General features: G+C 41.2%; 3 protein-coding genes across 8 annotated transcripts; 1 reads left to right on the top strand and 2 right to left on the bottom strand.

The window, feature by feature from the left end:
- Nucleotides 1–4,620: 4,620 nt before the first annotated feature.
- On the bottom strand, nucleotides 4,621–8,931 carry LOC135616645 (protein FATTY ACID EXPORT 1, chloroplastic-like). 2 transcript variants are annotated; one of them, XM_065116045.1, is made up of 7 exons: nucleotides 8,525–8,931; nucleotides 8,259–8,439; nucleotides 7,944–8,178; nucleotides 6,784–6,939; nucleotides 5,165–5,211; nucleotides 5,039–5,079; nucleotides 4,621–4,951 (listed from the first exon to the last, which is right to left on the bottom strand). In XM_065116045.1, the coding sequence occupies exons 1-7, from the start codon at nucleotides 8,911–8,913 to the stop codon at nucleotides 4,864–4,866; spliced, it is 1,137 nt and encodes a 378-aa protein (XP_064972117.1). In that variant the 5' UTR covers nucleotides 8,914–8,931; the 3' UTR covers nucleotides 4,621–4,863. The 2 variants fall into 2 exon arrangements, with proteins under 2 accessions (XP_064972117.1, XP_064972123.1); XM_065116051.1 differs by having other exon boundaries at nucleotides 8,620–8,881.
- Nucleotides 8,932–9,066: 135 nt separating this feature from the next.
- LOC135616651 (uncharacterized) lies at nucleotides 9,067–14,425 on the top strand. 5 transcript variants are annotated; one of them, XM_065116059.1, is made up of 8 exons: nucleotides 9,067–9,417; nucleotides 9,948–10,341; nucleotides 10,483–10,593; nucleotides 10,945–11,027; nucleotides 12,575–12,661; nucleotides 12,767–12,915; nucleotides 13,113–13,244; nucleotides 14,059–14,425. In XM_065116059.1, the coding sequence occupies exons 2-8, from the start codon at nucleotides 10,110–10,112 to the stop codon at nucleotides 14,246–14,248; spliced, it is 984 nt and encodes a 327-aa protein (XP_064972131.1). In that variant the 5' UTR covers nucleotides 9,067–9,417; nucleotides 9,948–10,109; the 3' UTR covers nucleotides 14,249–14,425. The 5 variants fall into 5 exon arrangements, with proteins under 5 accessions (XP_064972131.1, XP_064972140.1, XP_064972149.1 ...); XM_065116068.1 differs by having other exon boundaries at nucleotides 9,067–9,424; XM_065116077.1 differs by lacking the exon at nucleotides 9,948–10,341.
- An 820-nt stretch (nucleotides 14,426–15,245) lies between these two features.
- On the bottom strand, nucleotides 15,246–18,063 carry LOC103976965 (transmembrane 9 superfamily member 12-like). Its single transcript, XM_009392334.3, has 2 exons — nucleotides 17,923–18,063; nucleotides 15,246–17,551 (listed from the first exon to the last, which is right to left on the bottom strand). Exon 2 carries the CDS (start codon nucleotides 17,448–17,450, stop codon nucleotides 15,465–15,467), a length of 1,986 nt encoding a protein of 661 aa, XP_009390609.2. The 5' UTR covers nucleotides 17,451–17,551; nucleotides 17,923–18,063; the 3' UTR covers nucleotides 15,246–15,464.
- Between the last annotated feature and the right edge of the window lie 2,734 nt (nucleotides 18,064–20,797).

Below are 20,797 nucleotides of genomic sequence, written 5' to 3'. Positions count from 1 at the left end.
ATTGTACCGTCTTCTCCATCAACCCTACCGCCTACTCCACTAAGTAGCAAAGGTATCGCACCACGTATTGTATGCTTTATTCCTTGGTCATGCACTCTTGCATCGACTTGAAATCCTTCACTTTCATTTATCTTGATGAGAAGCTCATTAACACTGGTCTTATGAAGTTCTCTAGCCTTTGCCCTTCAGCCTTGTCTCAATATTTGGAGTTTGCTTCTGCATTATCCACCTCCTCGGTTCCTTTTACGACCAAGTGCTCTCCCCATATGAGAGCAAGGGATCGATAACTTCATGGAAGTCCCGCCTCTATGGTACCCTGGCGCTGTCATGCCCATGGCCCTACTATCCGTTGTCTCGCATCTGCATCCCTTTATTCACAATTAGTAGATCTACCTCTGTGGCACTTCTCCGAGTCCACATCCATTCTAACCGATGCTTGGTTTTGGGTAGCTAAATCCCTCTGGACTTGTCATCGCTTCCTCGCCCCTTTTGACCCCATGTTTCAACACCTCTATGTTCTTCAAGTAGTTCCCCTAGGTCGATGGAAAGACATATTGCAACTCCCATGTATGATGTCTACCATCATGTTGTAGGGTTCACACTGATTGTGTTTTCCTTAGTTTCCTTGGTAGCAACATTCGTTTACTCGGCCTTGTCCTCTGATTTGTCGGGCTACCTTAAGCGAATATGAGCTTTGGAGCAGTCTAACTCTCCAACTGCTCCAATCATACCTCTACATAATCAAGTCTCTCCCATGGGACTCACTGGTACTTGCATTCGAACTTTTCCCTTGGTAGTACACAACCCTCATATGTTGATGACTAAGGCTTTCATCTGATGCAAAATTCGATGCATGCACGGAAGACCCGCCTCTACAGTACTGTGGCCTTCACTCTTTAAATCCATAGTCCTTCTTGCCATCGTGTTATTCACTAAAGTGGAGCTCTCAGTAGCTCTTGATCATACCTCTGTATGACTATATTTGTGTGTATCGTATTGCCACGAACCGTTCCACCACGATCCACTGCACCGTATCGCCTCCTGATGACATCTCTATTACATTCTGATCCTTGTGGGATGAACTCGGATTGTGATCCCTCCATGTGTGGCCTTTGCCAACATATCGTAGGGCCTCTTCTACTTTTGATTGTGTTCGCTCATTTTAGCAATCAACATTCGTTCACCCGCTCTCAAGTCATACCTAGACGAAGTACCGCTCTAGGACAGTCCGTCGCCTAGTAGCTCCCGAAGTCTACCGACTTCATTGAAATTAGTGCATCATTGTCTGGATCCTGGGGCTTTGCCCCTACTAGCACAATCTTCGCTGTGCACTGCTCCCTTCATGACAACTTGAATGACAACACTATGGCATATTCTTCAAGAGTATCCACCTTCGCATCCTCTTGTCCCGTACTAAGATCTTCTAAACCCAACTTTGCCTTTATAATTTAAGTTGCCTTAGTTCCTCTATCAAATGCTTCTTTGAGGTAAGGTGCATGTGCCCAGAAGCTCCTTTCGTATTTAGCACAATGCAAGATGAGTTTGCTCCATCAAAATAAAGGATCCATAAACGACATGACCCCACTCTTGCCTCTATAAAAGTTCATATCCTTGACCTCTATCCAAATAAAGCTTTGTGCCTCCGCTCTATGTTTCATCTTCTGTGTCGGCTCCCTTAATGCGACTTGGGTACTTCGCCAAGTTACACCCAAATTGATCTGCTCCTCGTTTTGCATTGAGTTGATGGTGACCCTCGCGCCCACCATTCCACGGATTAGCCCTCTCTTGAGTCCAATCTTCATATTGACTCCAAGTGTGCCTTCATTTGTGTTGTCTTGGGTCGTTCCCCCACTTGATCTCATAATGCATTCCCCCAATGCATTATCTCAAGCGAGATAATGCGACGACTCCTCGCCGCTCGCTCGGTCCATTGAGCTTTGTGAAGTTGTTTTAAGGTACTCCTCCTCAACATGTGCGGTCCGTTGCATACAATTATCTCTCTGGAGAGTCGAGACTTATTCCTCTTGGATATCTGTCTTGCTCGAGCAACTTCTCTTTTCGCTTCCTTTTCTCTAAAAGTTTCGGAGACCACCATCCCCTTGGACTACTCTACCTTGCTAAACAAACTATGCATTGTTCTGCCTCCCGCAAATGCATTTGCTAGATTGTAACTCCACGTCAATACAGCCCCCGTTGCACCCCTCAAGGCTTAGCAACATGCTGAACTCACGGCACACTTTAGCCTCCTACGGAGTATCCTTCTCATATTGAAGAGAAAGTTTCAATGCTCCATGGTGCCGAGTTTCGGTCGCAGTGGGGTCGCCTTGGGATGGCCACGAACACTCCATCGTTCACATACAAGTCTTTGCATGAGTATCGAATTCCTCGAGTTAGCAATTCCCCTCACCTCTGTGAGCTTTGCACAACTCTTTTGGTCACTAAACAACCTATTCCATCTTACATGGCCTCATCCTTTATCAAGCGCCTCGCTTGCCTTGAGCTCTATCAAGTATGGTTGCTAACATTGAGCCGTAGCTCAAACTCAACTATCACAACCTTTGTGCACTATGCATTCTTTTCAGCTTACTTGTCCTCATGGTGCCTCTTGCGCGAAGGGTTAGCCATTCCTCTGAATGTTAATCTCAGATGCTTACTTCTCTGAGTGACTCTTTTTCTCTATATCTTCATACCCGCTTTCTCCTAAACAGTCGCGCATGCTAGTTGCCCTCAATGCAGCCCCGCTAGATTCTCCACGTTTGCATGCCAAGTGTTTCTATGAGTGCTTGTCTCGCTCTGATACCATTTGTCACGGACTTAGCTGGTTTTGCCTAAGTAGTGCACCAAGTTACACCTAAGTTGCTCCGCTCCTTGTTTTGCATTGAGTTGATGGTGACCCTTGCGCCCACTATCCAATGGGTCAACCCTCCCTTGAGTTTGATCTTTATATCGACTCCAAGTATGCCTTTATTTGTGTTGTCTTGGGTCGCTCCCCTACCTGATCTCACAATGTATTATCACAAGCGAGATCATGCGATGACTCCTCACTACTTGCTCGGTCCATTGAGCTTTGTGAAGTTGTTTTGAGGTACTCATCCTTAACATGTACAGTTCATTGTATATAAATATCCCTTTAGAGAGTCAAGAATTATCTCTCCTAGATATCTGTCCCATTGGAGCAACTTCTCTCTTCACTTCATTCTCTCTAAAAGTTTTAGAGACCACCATCCCCTTGGACTACTCCGTCTTGCTAAACAAACTATGCATTGTTTTATCTCCCGCAAACACACTTACTAGATTGTGACTCCACGTCAATACAGTCCCCGCTACATCTCTCAAGGCCTAACAACATGCTAAACTCGCTACACACTTCAGCATCCTACGGACGTTCATTCTCATATTGAAGAGAAAGTTTCAATGCTCCATGGCGCTGAGTTTTGATCTCCTCGGGATGGCCACAAACACTCCATCATTTATATACAAGCCTTTGCATGAGTATCAAATTCCTTGAGTTAATAATTCTCCTCACCTCTGTGATCTTTGCATAACTCTTTCGGTTGCTGCACAACCCATTCTACCTTATATAATCGCATCCTTTATCAAGCGCCTCGCTTGCCTTGAGCACCATCAAGTATGGTTGCCAACGTTGAGCCGTAGCTCAAACTCAGCCATCCCAACTTTTGTGCGCTACGCATTCTTCTCAGGTTGCTTATCATTATGGTGCCTCTTCCACGAAGGGTTAGCCATTCTTCTATATGCCAATCTCATATGCCCACTCCTTTAAGTGACTCATTTTCCCTACGTCTCCATGCCACTTTCCCCCAAACGATCGCATATGCTGGCTGCCCTCAATGCAACCCCGCTAGGTCCCCTACGTTTGCATGTCAAGTGTTTCTATGAGTGCTTGTCCCGCTCTGATATCATCTGTCACAGACCTAGCTGGTTTTATCTAAGTCGCGTGGCACCCTTGCATGTCCGTTCGTAAAGGTCAGCCTCCTCGAAACCTCCCATGGTCCCTTAGGACATACAAAAGAGAAAACGGGCTAGAGAAAACGCATCACTCGGGATCCACAAGCAAGCATTTCATAAAACACTTTATAACCAATGTAAATTACAAGCAGACTTCGCTCTGAATGGTTGCACAACAAATGATTCAAAATGATCCACTACAGATCGAGATCTCCCACAAGTGTTCACATGACACAATCTTTAGTTACAAGTATAAAATGATCATCAAACCTAACTAAATTAAGACTGTTAAGTCTTCGATCGTCTCTTTACATGCTGTACAAAGCATGAACAAACCAAAAGACACAAACATGAGTATTACATTAAACATCTTGTTTATAATTTTGTGCGTGACAACTTATTTGAGTTTTTTTTTTATTTTTTTTTTCGCTTGTATATTATATCTGTAATACTATGAAAATACGGTGTAGCAATTCCAATAATTGTTCCCGGAGACATGTGGTGGCTGAAGGAGCTGCAGTCTCTGAAGGCTAATATGCAGAAGCTGATGCAAGTGAAGAGTTTGGGCATAGTCGGAGTGAGAACTACCCAAGATGGATTTCATCCTTTGCTCGGTAGGTACTAAGATTATATGCTGCTACTAAGTAATCTCACTGGAAAGAACACACAATCTCACGTTTAGTTTAAGACAATTATCCTGAGATACATTCTTATCTGTCAAAGGCAACTACATCGTGTGAGGCACTATGTTGAAGACATGCTTCACACTTCATGTTACAGCCTTCATCAAAATTAAAAGAACCCCATTATCAGTTTCTACACCATAAACACACCTCGAAAGAAGAAATCGTAAACACTATATTGCTTAGAGAAAGTCTTCTGTATGAATTCAGATGGTTATGATGGGGGAGCTGCCGCCAGCTTCTTAGGTGGTGGGTTTCCTCCAGAGATTAGCACATAAGAGTAAAAGCAAATCATTGCAGCACTGGCAGTAGTAGAAATGTGGTCAGGGATCAGTAATTTTCTGAAAAGGCAATTTCTCAGTTAAGAGTTTATGGGTGGAGATGAATACCTGAAGAAAATATATAACCCTGTAGGAAAGACTTTCTTTGACTGCATCATATGAAACCAATTGGTTATTGCCACATGCTAAACGGACTTATATGTTGGTGAATGAAAAACCAGATAAGGCACTTACCAATGAGTATGCCTGCAGAAGCTTCCAGAGAAGCGCAGCAGAAAAGGCTGCAGAATAAAATACACAAATGGGTATGTATATATGGTAAGCAAATTAAATTCAGTATCCAAGCTCATAGTTTACTTAATATATCCATCACTTAACACTGCGAATGGAATAAGGAATTATGCAGTCAACCATGAGGTTATTGTGTACAAGGTTTCAGGTGTCGAGATGATCTATGCTTGCTCATATCACATAATTGCAAGCATTTCTTTTGTAAATTCAATTTCATATATACATAAACATCCTAATTGAAACACATGGATATTAATGATAGTGATTTAGGCAATGGCCTGGGCACCTAAACAATAGCTAGAACAAACATTAGATTTAGTCACTTCATTTCTAGATTAGTACATGAAGAATGTGCATAGTTCCATACTATTACAAAACTATTAACACTTCAGCATAGCTCAGCTTCTGTTTTTGTAATACGGACATTAAAATATCCAAGAGTACTTCAATGATATTTTACATAAAAAAATTACAATATATGAATATATACACATGAAAGCATAGGTGAATGTACTGCACATATACATATATTTAAAATCATAAATGAACATATGTTACACGTGTGTAACATATATAAAGGCTTGTCTTTTTGGGTACAAGACCATTTCAGCAAACTATTGGAATGTGCGTACCAATTTATACCAGTATATTGACACACAGTATGCTTGTGCATATCAGCGGCTCGGTGATGAAGAAAAAGAAAGAGAAGTGGAAGTAGTGATAGAGGAATAGAGGAAGGAAGAGGGAAGAAGAGGAAGAAGTGGAGGAAGAAGAAGAAAGAAGAGGAAAACAGCAGCAGCAGTGTACCTAGGAAGCAATGACAATGATAGTGAGATGGCGCCATCTTACATGACTACGAAGCGACAACGGCGACAATGGGGAAGTGATGACGATGAGGTGGCAACATCTTACGCGAGGGCAAAGCAATAGTGGCAGCAAAGGCGAAGCAATGACGGCAAGGCAACAACACCTTATGCGAGAAGAGGGCTCATGTTCGCGAGCTCTAATCTCTTTTTTTTTTTTCTTTTTTATGCTGAATTAGAAATGTGGCCCACCATTTCTTTGAATATTTTATTAATTTAATTGGATTGCCTGGAACAAGGTGGTCCGCGTACCAGTCCCCTATCAGACCAGTACCTACCACCCATACCGGGCGATATACCATGGCACGAATAATCATATATATATATATATATATATATATATATATATATAGAGAGAGAGAGAGAGAGAGAGAGAGAGAGAGAGAAGATAAAATTATAAATTTGTATATATTCCAAGCAAGGACTTGATGCCTACCCTTATTTACCACCCATGTGCTAGCTAGCCTAGGCAATCGTCCATTCCTAAGCATTTGCCACACATTTCCTAGGGCAAATAAACACTAAATTTAAAAACTCAATAATATTACTAATAATGTCCTAATTCTGCATTTTGAGACATTTAGTAGAAAAAACTAAATTATAGGAGTTTTTCCTTTATAGTGAACCATAGAAAAATACATGAAAAGACTATTAAGTGTACAGGTATTCATTCTTTAATAAAGAAACTGGGATACATACCTGCTTGACCCAAAATAAATGGTAAGCTGGATCTTCCAGTCCTCCAAACCTTTAGGCTAAGTACACTCAGTGCCAATATAGCACCACCATAAATCATGGCTGTGGCATTTCTAGAGAAAATAAACCCAACCAGTCCTCCAGCAAATAGAAGCCCACCTATAACAGAAATCATTAATCATCAGAAAAAAATGTAGTTTATGATCTTCACATCACCACAATATTAATATTAAAAAAGGGGTGGCCCAGTGCACTGGCTCTCACCACAATATTCATACTCAGATTCCCTGAATACTTCACTGAAACATTGAACTGATAATAGCAAATAATGGATACTTTTTCTCCACACAAATAAGGCCATACTCGAAGCACAACAGCAGGAACCATGAAGAGTCTCACAAGGAAGCAACATATAAAATCATGAAACCAACAATAAACTGCCTTTTGTCATCATGCGATTTTAATGTACCTTCATGTTTGAACACTAGCATCTTCATTCTAGTAGAAACAGTAATTCAACATTATGATATAAAGAAACAAACAGATACCCGAGGAAATGTAACACCCAAGCAGCATGATTATTTTATGCATAGGCACATCTGTTACCAGGGAAAGATACATAACCATCTTGACACATAGAAGCAATAAGCAACTGTTCCTTCTCTTGCTTTAGATGGTCTAGAATTAAGCAAGAAGTTATTTTAAGAATAAAAACGAGCAGTGAGCGAGAGAGAGAGAGAGAGAGAGAGAGAGAGAGAGAGAGAGAGAGAGGCACAGTGATGTTATATTTAGCAAACCAAAGATACTGATTACTGTTGCTACTACATAATGGAGAACAGAGAATTCACAATTTCCATAGATGCAAAATTGACATGTCAAAAAATAATTCCAATTCTCATTTCAATATATATCAGTGTAACATCTGTAACGACCATGTAATTCCTTGCCAATTAATACACATAAGAAGAGGACGAGAAATAAATCCTCAGTCAAAAGTAGATAGAAGGCTTTGCTTTCCCAAATCAAACTGAAACATTAAACAAATGCCAAGATGCATCAATTACCAAGAAACAAAACATCCAACTCAATCATTTCCTATCTGACAACCCATGATAAGCAGAAATAAGCTCAACATTCTGATTTGAAGTTTGGGATTGGCTTACCAAAGGGGATTCCGAAGCAAAAATCATGTATTTTTGCACTTCTTTTGGTTGGGACTACAGCCTCCTCTTGTACGTGCGCGTCCATATCCAATTTCTCATTGATGGATTTCACAGTTGGATTAGTTTTAAGAGGTTCATCAGCTTGATCTGGCTTATCCTCCGCATATCTAGTAGCAGCATTGGCGACAATACTGCTTCTAGGACTACTTCCATTAAGGCCCATAGAGACTGTAAGCTGTAAATTGAAGAAAAAAGTCAGAATTCAACGCACAGAAGCTCTCTACTACCCAAAATGAGTATAGCTTAAATTCAAACCTTTCTGCCACTGATGTTGGAAACCCTAATGGCAGGGACTTTGAAGTAGTTGCTTTTGAGATCTGGGGAACCAGAAGAAGCAACCCTAGGCCACAACGGCAAAGGGCGAAGCCCCTCCAAGGATCGCATGCTCCATTTCGCCGCCAATCCAGACCCATAAAGCTGCGAGACGGCCATCGATCTGCAGGTTGAAGATATCACCGGATTCAACGCATATCAAGCAGATCTAAAGAAAAAGGAAAAGCAGGCAAGACGATCGAGATCACGAGTAACGAAAGGAAATATCGAGATTTGTGCATTCTCGTGGATCACGAAGAGCGGTTGGTCGCTGGTTGCCGAGGAGGGAGAGTAGGAGGCGCACCAACGATGGGGCGGCAGCGGTCGTAGCGGGCGGGGGTCCACGAGTCGGGAAGCCGCAGCCGGGCGGGGCGGGGCGTGGCGTGGCTTGTGGAAGCGAGGCGCCGCGATGCAACTGCCCGGGCAAGGGGGAAGGAAGCCGGCGATCGTGGGTCAAGGGAACGGTGGCAGCCGAGGTGTTTGGAGACGAGAAGCTTTGAGCCGACTCGAAGGTGGGGTAGTTGGGAGCCCGTCGTCCCCTTGCTTCGACTATTTCTTGCGCCGTGTGGACGACGCGAACGATGGGCATTTCGGCCATTTTGGTCCGCGGAATCCGACCATCGACACGATGAAACCGGTGGAATTAGACCCGGTTTGACACGCGCAATCATGAGCCGGAAGAAAACGACGGTTCAACTGAACCGGTGCGGCTTTTTTATGAGCCGAACTGAGAGGGGGGTTTCTTTACTGAAGGGTATATGAGTAGATTCAGACTTCAACAGAGAGCAGAGAATGATCTAAATGCTGTGGAGGAGCCTCCCGCGATCTCTCGTATCGGCATTGGAACTCTGCCCTAAAACCTGAGATCTGCCACCTCAGGCGTCGCCTCGACGCCTGCCGCGGCGCCTTTGTCGCTCTTCTCTTTCTCCACCCTCTCCGTGATCTTTTCTCGTGCAGATCGCCGCCCCGGCACCGCGCTTGCTGGACCTCCCTGCCGTCGGCCTTTCTCTGCCATCACTTCCCTAACTAGCTGCTGCGCCCAAACCACTTGTCGCTCTTCCATCGTTTACACAGTCGCTCTCAACCCCCGGTGGCGTTTTTGGTAAGAGGTCAGGTAGAACAGTAAAAAGTTTCACGATTAGTAAATAAAATTTGTTGAATTTTAATATTAAAATAATCCTTTAATTTCAAGATGGTGATGCATGGATTATAGTGTAATTTTAATTAGTTTAAGCTTGGATGATTATTAGTAAAAACTAATTGATGGGACTTATGAAATCTATGCTATTATATCTTAAATTGAATTATTTTAAGGTTGATTTAATTGTTAAAATCCTAATTACGGATTAGAATAATAGTTCTATTTATTTGGTTAGGCGTATCTCTATTTCATGGAATTATGTGTGAATTTTCATGTTATATTTACTTTTAAATTTGGGATTATGAATTTATTAAACCTTTTAATTCATTGAAAACAGTCTTTAAATTAAATTATTTAGAAGTCTGTTTTGATTAATCTTGTATTTCTGAAAGTTTTGCATTGTCTAAATGCTTATTCTAATAATTGGTTTATATTCTTGCAAAATTTTAAAGTTATTTTGAGAGAAGAAAACTAAAATATAATTTAATAAGGCTGATCGGTCGGATCGGGTCAACCCAGCCCAAGTCAGGCTCGGTCCAGGTTGGACTTGAGCGCTGAGTCAGTGGCTCAACAGCTTGTGAGCCACAACTTGTGCAGCCAGCGGGTCGGCCTAGGCTAGACCCATGTGACTTGACCCAGGCTTACAATTCAGTATGGCACGACCCAGCTTGGGATCCAACGCAGCCTGCCATATTGGCTTGGCGTGGGCCAGCATGGCCCAACGTTTGAGGCCCATGCATGGCCCGACGCTTGAGGCCCATGCATGGCCCGATGCCAAGGCCCAGCCCGCCACCTCTTCTGTTTCAACGTGCTCCCCTCCCGGTAATCCTAGCAACATCCATTGGTGTGATCCCAAAGAAAGAAAGAAAAGCAGCATCCATTATAGTAAGCCAACTTTGGTTGAATCATGCTGTATTGTTTTGCCTTGGTTCAAAGAATTTATTTAGAGAAATTGAGAATTGTATATAAATACTCACCTAAGGTCTGTTGATTTCAAGAAATAAATCATTTACTGTTGCACTGTAGATATGGAGCAACTGATGCATCGAGTTGAAGAATGGGTTCATCAGCAACCCATTGAGCAAATCTATGTTGCTTTTGCTGTTCTAATCTTCACAATTTCTTTCTTTGGGTTGTGTAAGTCCACTCTACCTTGCTTTTATCTTTTCATGTTCTTGTGCATATCTGGGTGCGTAAATACATTCTACCCTGCTTTTATGATTTTCATGTTCTTTATTAATGTTCTGCATGCTTAGAAGTAGCAACAAGAGGGGCTAGGTCTATCTAGTGCAAGTTGTGCTTCTTAACAGATTCTGCAAACAGTTTTCTAGAAAAAAAATGTCTATGATTCTTCATAGGAGGGTAATGGTGAAGAAACATTGATGGCATATCTAAACATGTACATTATTTTTCAGCATATTATTGCAAGTGTAGGTGATGTGCTTGAAGAGCTAAAAAGTTTGTTAATGTATTTTTTTTTAATCCCAGTTCGTGTCCTGAGACGCTCAAAGTCCAATACCATACTGCTTGCTGGCTTAAGTGGTAGTGGAAAAACTGTTCTTTTTTATCAGGTATATTTTTAAATTTGTTTGTCCATTGATCTGAAAATCTCGATTGTTTCATGTAAACATCTGTTCTTGTTAACTTGATATAACCATTAAAGTCTTTGTTCTCTAATTAACTAAAGTGTGGACATATCATTGTATAATGCAGGTCGGTTGGGTTTTTATTATTGGTACTTGATAGTGATTTCAATTTCAGCCTTCTGCAAAGAGATATAGTTCTGCAATTGGCACTTTTAATGGCATCTATAGTTTTGGACCTTTTGGTAATTTTGATGGTTTCAGCATTTCTGAATCAAGTGTAAGGAGTTTTGACCAATCATAACAATCTAATTTTTTAAGTAAAATAATTCATAAATGAATACATTTTAATGATACCGGATCAGTTCATTGGTTGGTTTTGTTAATTTCAGCTAGAACAGCATATCTGAATGTATAATCTCAGAGAAGGTTCTGGATCTGAATGCTTGATCCTTATCGGGATTGGGATTGGCCAAAACTAAATCTTAATGGTGCAAAATATCGTTTGAAATATATCTCACTTGCAATTGAAACATTTTTAGCAGTCAACTATAATTATTTTTATGGCAATGATCTTATAACTATGGACATCAAACAAGGGAAACGATGAAGCATGAACTTCAGAGGCAAAAAGAAAAAGAACAAAAATTTTAGGGTCACTGTGGTTCATAACATAAACTTATATTTGTTAAGTCGAGCATCACACTCCCCCAGGAAGCATAGTGGTTTATTGTAGTCTTTGACATTCATGGAGTCCAACAATACAACTAATTTATCGACAATAAATTAATCCCGTTTCTTTGACATTCATGGCTTATTTAAGGGTCATAACCATAGATGATGTTTATTGACAAAGTTTAGGATTTATGTGTTCAAACACAAAAAAATCTTTTGTCAATATTTCATTTATTCATGTTGAAATTACAACTACTTTGAGAAGTTTGTTAAACAAGTTTCTGTCTGTATAAAGCAAGTATAACAAGATTGAGTTAAAAGCAAGTAGACCTAACTATTAACCATATTGCATCCAGGAGCAAGTATTAAGTGATGCATATTAGCTAAGTTGACTTTTCCGTTCACATTTTTATGGGCATAGGCCCATGATAATTGTATTATGCCAAACTTGGGACATGTTTGGACAAAGTAAACAGAGCTTTTGCCTAATTGATAAGTGGGGGGCTGGGTCGTCGTATTCTTTTTTATGTTGAATGTTTCTTATAATTATTTACCTTACATAGTTCAGGCTTTCACAGCAACTAAAATGAAACACTATGTAAATATTCCTGTTGCAAGCAACTCAATATTGGTGACACCTTGTGGCTGTTCTGCATAAATCATAATAACAAGCTAATATAGTTACAATGATCAATATGCTGAATTTGCTGTTGCTTGTCAAAACTAAAAGGGGAAGTTTGAAGTTCCTTTGATTTCACCATTCAATATGATATTATGTAACTAATGCAGAAAAGAACCAGATATGTTCTATTCATTGTTCAGCTTTCTGATACTACTGTATGTCGTTGTTACTATACTAGCTTCGTGATGGCTCTCCACATCTAGGTACTGTCACATCGATGGAACCCAATGATGGTACTTTTGTGCTGCACTCTGAGCTTGAAAAGGTAACAGTTCAGGCACTTAGTACTGTTAGGTCAAAGCATGCCATAATGCTGTTATGATGATTCAAAGTTCATGTCGAAACCATCTTCCTTTTTGCATGTGCACAGAAGGGAAAACTAAAGCCGGTGCATTTGATTGATGTTCCTGGGCATTCCCGACTCAGACCAAAGCTTGATGAATTATTACCTCATTCAGCAGGAGTCATTTTTGTCGTGGATAGTTTGGACTTCTTACCGAACTGCCGAGCAGCTGCTGAGTAGGTCACTAACCTGCTTATTTCTGATGCAAATTATTGATTTGCTTATTTATTTTGAATTATATAGTTTCATGTATTATTAATAGATGATGATTGTTATAATCATTATGTTTTCTTCCTTGTATCTACTTGTTAACAGACCTTTATTTATGAATTACTATGATAATAATCTTTTGTATATTTGCACGATCTGCAAGGTACTTGTATGATATACTGACAAAGGCACTCATCGTGAAGCGAAGAATACCCATGTTGATACTGTGCAACAAGGCAGATAAGGTGACGGCACACTCCAAGGAATTTATCAGGAAACAATTGGAGAAGGAAATGTAAGACCTTGAATCTTCTCATTGTTCTGAAGTTGTCGTATGATATTGAAGTTTCATAAATAACATAGTACTTGACTGACATGTTGTTTGTGCAATAAATGTTGTTTTGGCATGACCTAATACTTACCACATGAAACATCCACAATATGTTCGAAAAGTTCCACATATTTGTGTTGTTTCCTCTTTCATTTTTCCATGCTTTCTTTCAATTGCCATGATAGAAGTTTTGTTTTGATTTTTCACCAAATTAGATGCATGATAAGTCATGATCAGGGCATCTCAATCTTGGATGAAAGGCAGTATTGTTTTGAATCTACATGTTATTGGTTCTCTATTTATCCTTCTTAGTTGTTGCAAGACCAGTCATTGTTTCTAGTACTGTATATCTCGTATCACTGCTTCTTTGTTAATGATATATTTTTTAGTGGTAATATTATGATTCCTCTAATTGCAGGTGACATTTTTGTTTCTTTTTAATATGAAGAAGAATGAGAACTGGGAAATAAATTTTTTAAATATATGTTTCGGATATTTAACCCCAATTTCTTTTGTATAGGACCAAATTGAGTCCTTTCCTATATTTGATCATGACTCCTCACCAGGCCTTCGGTTCAGCATTGTGAAGTTTTTTTCTAGACGCTTACGTTGATCCACAAGAGTTGTCGATTTTGTTCCATACTGTTGTTTTCTGTTTAATCAGAGGCCCTGATCTGATAGAATTTGATATCGTCAGCATCTTTTTTTGCATTCCATAACCGTATGTACTCTTTGGTGTCAGTGTAGAACATTATGGCACTTTTTCCTTTTTTGGCAGAGACAAACTTCGTGCATCAAGAAGTGCAATCTCGACCGCCGATATAGCCAACGACTTCACTCTCGGGATACCAGGAGAAGCATTCGCATTTTCTCAGTGCCGGAACAAGGTGACAGTGGCCGAGTCATCTGGGCTGACCGGAGAGGTCTCTCAGGCCGAGCAATTCATCAGGGAGCTAGTGAAGCCATAACCGTGGCTTCTCTTTTAAACTTGGTAATCGATTGTACGTGACATTCTCGTTGGCCTTTTTTCCATGAGATGCTGAGACCCTAACACATGAATGCTGCTTTCAACTCGAGATCAGGATTTGTAGACAATTTTGTTGACATCAGAAATCATATTTTAATGATGCAGAAAATTACTGTCATCCATAGCGCATTTGAATTTTCTCTGCAATCGTTGTGAATTAATTTTAGAGTATCTATCATAAGCTCTGTGGTGTCTCTAATTTGTTGAAGTAGGACAGTGAGTTGGTTTCCTCGGAGGTCTCTGCTGCGGACTCGCTCAAATGACGTCTGTTGTTGGAGGATTCTTTAGAAATCATATATGATTTATCTCGTTGCGGGTGCTTCATGAAGTGGATGATACCAATGATTTTGACAAGTTGGTTCACGGGGCTAGCTATAGTTTTATGCTTCAGTAGATTACGTTTTTGGTGGAAGCTCGAAACATTGAGATGGGAGGGTTAAATAACAGTCTTTTTCACCCCTTATGTTAGTAGAGGATATTTAAAAAATTTATATTAAGATCTTTATAATCTTAAAAATAAAATAAATAATTTTCTTTTTTCTAATGATATCAGTTGTATTGATAAAAAAATATTAAAATTATTTTTTTATCCATCATATTATATTTTTCATCAATGTAATTAATAACGTTAAGACAAAAAAAATTATTTATTATATTTTAAAATTATAAAAATTTTAATATAATTTTTTTGTATATAAAGATCACGATAGTAATAGATAGAATCAATGAGAGATAATATATAATTAACCCAACCCACTGATAGAACTGATCTTGCAAAAGTTTACTTAGAGACTACTGAGCACATCCACCATCTGATAGTATCTATCTAAATTAAGTTTGGTAATATGCTGGATTATCTCGACATAAACCAACTAAACACACTAAAAAATTATAGCAACCATAGAGAAATTACACTAACAGAGTTAAGTCATGGGGCATAAACGATAAAAGAAACTATTGAAACAGAAGCATTTAAAATGTTCGGTTCCTTAGGATGTATCATTGTAAGATAGGCGACTACAATAACATTCCCCCCTCAAAAGCAACTCAACATGAGTGCGCGCAAAGAACATGAAGGCCCTTTCATGTTCACACAACAGTTTTGAAGACGGTCTTCAAAGGAGTAGCTGGTCCTGGCAGCCCAAAGAAGCAGAGTCTTAATCGATCTTGACGGAGGAGAAAAGATAGTGGACAAAATAGAATGACATCAGAAAGCCGATGGTGCCGGTGGATAACATGATTGCAGTAGCCATGATCAGTGAATAACCCAGGTAAAGGATGGCTGACACCGGCCCACTCAAGCTCCTTAGGTCAAACACCAAGTAGTTGATAGAGTAGAGGAACACATAGAGCGCAACAGAACCAGAGGCGAAGAAAGCCTTCCACCACCACCTCCAGTCCTCCACGCAGAGGTGCATATAAGTCAGGACGACAGATACTTCAGCACAGACGATCACCAGCAGCAGGAAGACGACGAGAAGGAATCCAAACACATAGTAGAACCTCCCAAGCCAAATGCTAGAAAGGATGAAGAAGAGTTCGATGAAGAGGGTCCCAAAGGGTAGGGTCCCTGCGCCAAGGACAAGAAACCATGACGGATATTTCCGAGCAGGAATTTCTCTTGGGATTTGGTTGGTCCTGACGGGAAACCGTATTTCCTCTGCTCGGGTGCCTATGAATCCGCCTATCAGAGTCAGCGGCACTGAGATGCAGAACCACAAGGAAAGCAGAGTGAAGAAGAGCGAGATAGGGATAGCTCCGGTGCTCTTGCTTCCCCATAGTATGAAGTTTAATATTGTGAGAACGATAAAGACGATCCCCGGGAAGAAACAAGCAGTCGACCAGCAGACTGACCTCCAGCCGTCAGACCCCCCTTTTATGGTCCTCCATAAAATAACACCAACATATCCAGCCACGATTCCAAGGAAAAGATAGAGAATTATCATCCCCGTCAATAGCATGCCTCGGGAAGCAGGAGACATGAATCCAAGAGCAGCAAAGACAATTGTCACAACTGCCATGCCCGTAATCTGTATGCCATCTCCAACCATGACGCAAAGCAGCTTTGAGCAGGTTGGCTCTCTGAACACATCACCCACGACGAGTTTCCAGCCAGATAGCTCTTCATTCATCTGGGCTTGTGATTCCTTGTCCAGCTCTTCGTATCTCGTTAAGTCCCTCCGAACTGTTCTCAAGAAAATAACAAAGACAATTCCAGCCAAAAAGAAGATAACCATCAATGAGTTCATGATCGAGAACCAATGAACTCTTGCACCCCCCATTGTCAGATAGGCATCCCACCGGGACGGCCATCTAATGTCACTTTTAACAAAGACAACCTCATAGGTAAAAGAGATCCTCTCTTGCTCCCGAATCGTTTGGGACTTCTCGAGCTCCAATGGGCAGTTCACAGAATCAACTTTATCATAAATGTTAAGTTTCAGCATCGCCTCTGGATCACGCTTCACACTGCAGGGAATCACTTCAAACCCAACAATCTCATATCCGGAGTTCTTAGCATCTGTCTCGGCGATCATTCCCATCCCTTCTTCCCCTGTAGTCATGATTTGCATGCCACGGCCTTCATATTCGTGAACCAACACCTTAAACTTCAAGTGATTGATGATGTATGCTTCAGAGCTTCCAGCTGGGATATAGCCAACTGGAAACCCAGTCCACTGAATGACGACTCCATTCGGCTCGGTGAATCTCCTCACAGGAAGATTGTCCAGAATCATGTTCACCTGATAGAGATCATGGGTCCTCTGCTTCAAGAGCTTAACCTCATGCTCGTTCAACGGTTTTGTGGTGCACAGGTAGAGGGACTCGTTCACATTGACACGGAAGCGATAAGGAGAGTTATCGATCTGGTCGCCCATGAGAAGCTCCCCCAGATTCTCTGCGCTCTTCTTGATCCCACTCTGTGGCTGGCAATACGGCAGGGTGTAGTAGCCAAACGGGAGCTCGGTCTCGATTGAGGTGAGCGAATTTACTTTGACCCATATGTTCTCGCCTTCCGAGTAGGTGTGCATATAGCTACCAGGGAGATAAAACGCATTCCCCGAACCACACAACAAAAGCACGATCGAGAAAGTCAAGAAACACAAAGAGGAAGACCTTTCTGGGTTCGAAGTTGGCCCCATCGCGCTGTGGTCACCCTCCCCTCCTCTTTATCCTTACGGCGTATCAGATCTAAGGTCTCAACCCCAACCACCTTCGGAATTCACAATATCATTCAAGAAACCTGCGGCAACCAGAAGCAGCCTTAGATCAACCGAAGAATTCGATTCCGTTTATTCTTCGGCAGCCGAAGCTACGGATCTGAGTGGAAGCGAGCAACCAAATCTATCGCGAAGATTAAAACCACTCAAAATGCCTCCCAGTCAACCAGATCCGGAGCGGAACAAGCACTCCACATCAAGCGAACTAAAAAAAAATCGAAGCAGCAACGAACACAAGCTTATCTTCCCAAACAAAAAACAACAGATCCGGATCTCGAATGCAGATCTAACGCAGATAAAACGCCAGAATCCAATCTTTCAACAGGAGAAATGCCCTGAAACCGCGTGACGCAAAGCCAATCGCACAGATCTGGGAGTAGACAGGGGAGATTACCTCATCATGGAAGCTTAGGGAAGCGGCACGACTTGCGAAGGAAGGGAGAGCCTCTTCGATGCCTCTCTCTCGCCGCTGAGATCGTGAAGCGCAAAGGGGGTCGAATCGAAGCAGAAGGGGTTGGCCATAAATAAAGCCGGGATGAGACAAGTAACAGCGTGCGTAGAAGCACCACCGCCTTGGTTCATCTTTTATGGGCTTGGGCTCAGCCCGGCCCATTTACTCCCCTTCAAATGTCGATTGGTTAAATCGGATCCGGAAAGGTCGCGGGTAGCGCACCCGTTGACAATAACGGGTTACAATTCGGTCGACTCCCTACCCGTTTGTCTGTATCGTCAAAATGCAAACAGGAGGAGCAATTTCCAACGCATGCGCTGCTTGACTTCTTGCCTTCGGCTGTTCACCCTGACTTGCCTCAGCATGCGAGCATGATGAGGCCCATGGCGTTGACTCTTTCCTCGCATGCTGAGGCCCATGACGTTGACTTTTTTCCTTTTAGGTAATGATTTTTCAGCTTTTGATTTATTATTTACTTGTGTTTTCATCTCTTTATCTGTTTATTTACATGCTTTTGATGATGATGCCTTGGCCCCATGGAATTCTGACTACCATTTCAGGTAAACAGTACGTTCATCGCAGGCCGGCCTTTCCTCTATGCTCTTTCCAATATCTTCCTATGAGCTCTTCAACCACTGTGCCACACAGGTTGAACAGCATGTATTTTTCCCTTGACAGTGGCAGCGATTGTTTATGGGGGAGGCAACTTTCCTGACCCTGTCAAAGGGGATGCTACATTGGCCAAGACAAATATTTAAAGCTGTCACTGCTATCAGAGGACATTGCCTCCTCTTCATGACATCAACAGTGGTGGTTGCTCTGCTCGATGCCATCTCTGAGGGGATCACATGAAGGAGTGGGATTGGCATCGGAGACCTTAAGCTTTTTGTTGGCATCCGCTGGTGTCTCACCGTGTTGGAGTCCTGAGCATGTCAAACCTCTGACCTGTATAAATGGTCAAAGTTTGATTGGAGAGACCTGTGACCATCTTCAAACATGGTGCCCACTCTGAGGAAAATAGCAAGTTCACATGCCCTATAGCCCTCTTTCTTTCTCTAACATGCTTCCTTAAGATACTTGTAACTTTGTTTATGATGTACGGCATATCATATAAGTTAAGAAACCTTTTTCCATGTTCTTCACTTATATATTCCCAAAAGCTAACAAATATCATATTCTTATGGCTACAATTCCTACGTTGTTTTCACATATTTTAATAAAATATTCTAAAACAAAGGAAGCTTCAAAATTAATGAATATGTGATACTATCAAAAGTTAATAAATGTATTTTTTTTATTAAAAATAACAAGTAGACATGATAGCCTTAATGAGACTAAGACAAAGAAATCTATTTAATAACTTAACTATATTGAGTAAACAGATGTTTATTTTTTATTGCAAACGTTTATATATCAAAGAGAAATATTTTTAGCAATATATAATAATAAAGAAAGGTGAATTCTTGAAAAAATATATAGTTTTTATAAATTCTTACATAGCAATCCAACTTTTAGAAATTCTCACTGATTTTTTTTTTCATAAATAGTGATTTTATTGTTGATCACCTCTATGCGTCGGTCACGACAATCCTAGCCACCCTCTTTACTGGTTAGCTCCATCGTTAGTGTCACCTGTAAACCTCTCTCGTTGTGGATCATAAACAAGAAAGGAGAAAACTCATGCATCCTTATCGTTAACTATAGGTGAGAAAGAAGGATGAGTAAGTTTATGCATAAGGAGGTGGACAAAAACACGAAGAGAGAGAGGCAATCGACATAGCAAAGTTATGACCAAGGGCTCGTGTCCGCTCACAACTCTCTCACCTCATCGTCAACAAAGGGGAGGAGAGGTAGAGCGGCTAAACAAGGTAAAAATAGTGGCTGACCTAATAAAAATAGAAATAAAATAATTTTAAAAGAATAAGAGAATGATGCTCTGAAATTTTTTTAGCACTAAATATTTTTTTTCTGAAAATTCGTCCAACAGATGCCTTTAGAATTCACATGCACCAAACCAACCAAGATTCCTCTCACTTTCGGGCCCCACGAGAGAACCACATGCTGCGGTATAGCTTTTAAGAGATCGCCTGAGACACAAAGTATTATCCTTGCGTTTGTACGTTCATCAAGTTGATGTACAGGAGAGTAAAGTTTAATGCAACGCTAGCCCACAGAAGGAGACATGTCTCTTGCTTTCATGGCACACAATCCACCCTTCTGCTCTGCCTTTTGTCTCTTCTCGATGCCCTTCTCCATCACTCTCCCCCCCCCCCCCCCTCCCACTTTTTCCCAACATCTCTCAGATTGCAAGCCGGGATTCAGAACACAGGCACCTTTACATGGAGTTCTGGAGCGAGCTCTCATGAGTTCCCCTGGTCGACCTTTAATGTCACCTGTTGATCACCAGCAGATCCTAAGTCGGTGCTAAGGAATGTGTTCTACACATTCTGAATCCTGCACATCTCTCACGCATGAAATGCTGCGTGCTGCATCTGCATCAACAGACAGTCCATGTTTTGTCATGCAGATCTTTTCTAGCTAGATGCAACAATAATGAAACTAGCTGGTAAATAGAAACATTATTGTGTTGTTCTTTTCTTTTTGTTTGGTCTGGGGCTCAGAGAGAGAGAGAGAGAGAGAGAGCAGGCAAAGTTCATCCCTGACAGGTCAAAGATCTGAAGCTTAGTCAAATAAATCTGTGAAAACTGCAACTTGTCCAGTAGATTATATAATACAATGACATCATTCTTCACTAGTACTGCCTACATTTTCCATCTTGTTTGTTGATGGATCCTTTCCACCTTGTAAAACTTAGCAT

Source organism: Musa acuminata, chromosome BXJ1-3 (genome assembly GCF_036884655.1).
Source record: "Musa acuminata AAA Group cultivar baxijiao chromosome BXJ1-3, Cavendish_Baxijiao_AAA, whole genome shotgun sequence".
Classification (NCBI taxonomy): Eukaryota; Viridiplantae; Streptophyta; class Magnoliopsida; order Zingiberales; family Musaceae; genus Musa; species Musa acuminata.
The sequence above is the reverse complement of the archived record's forward strand: the minus strand, read 5'-3'. Positions and strand labels throughout refer to the sequence as shown.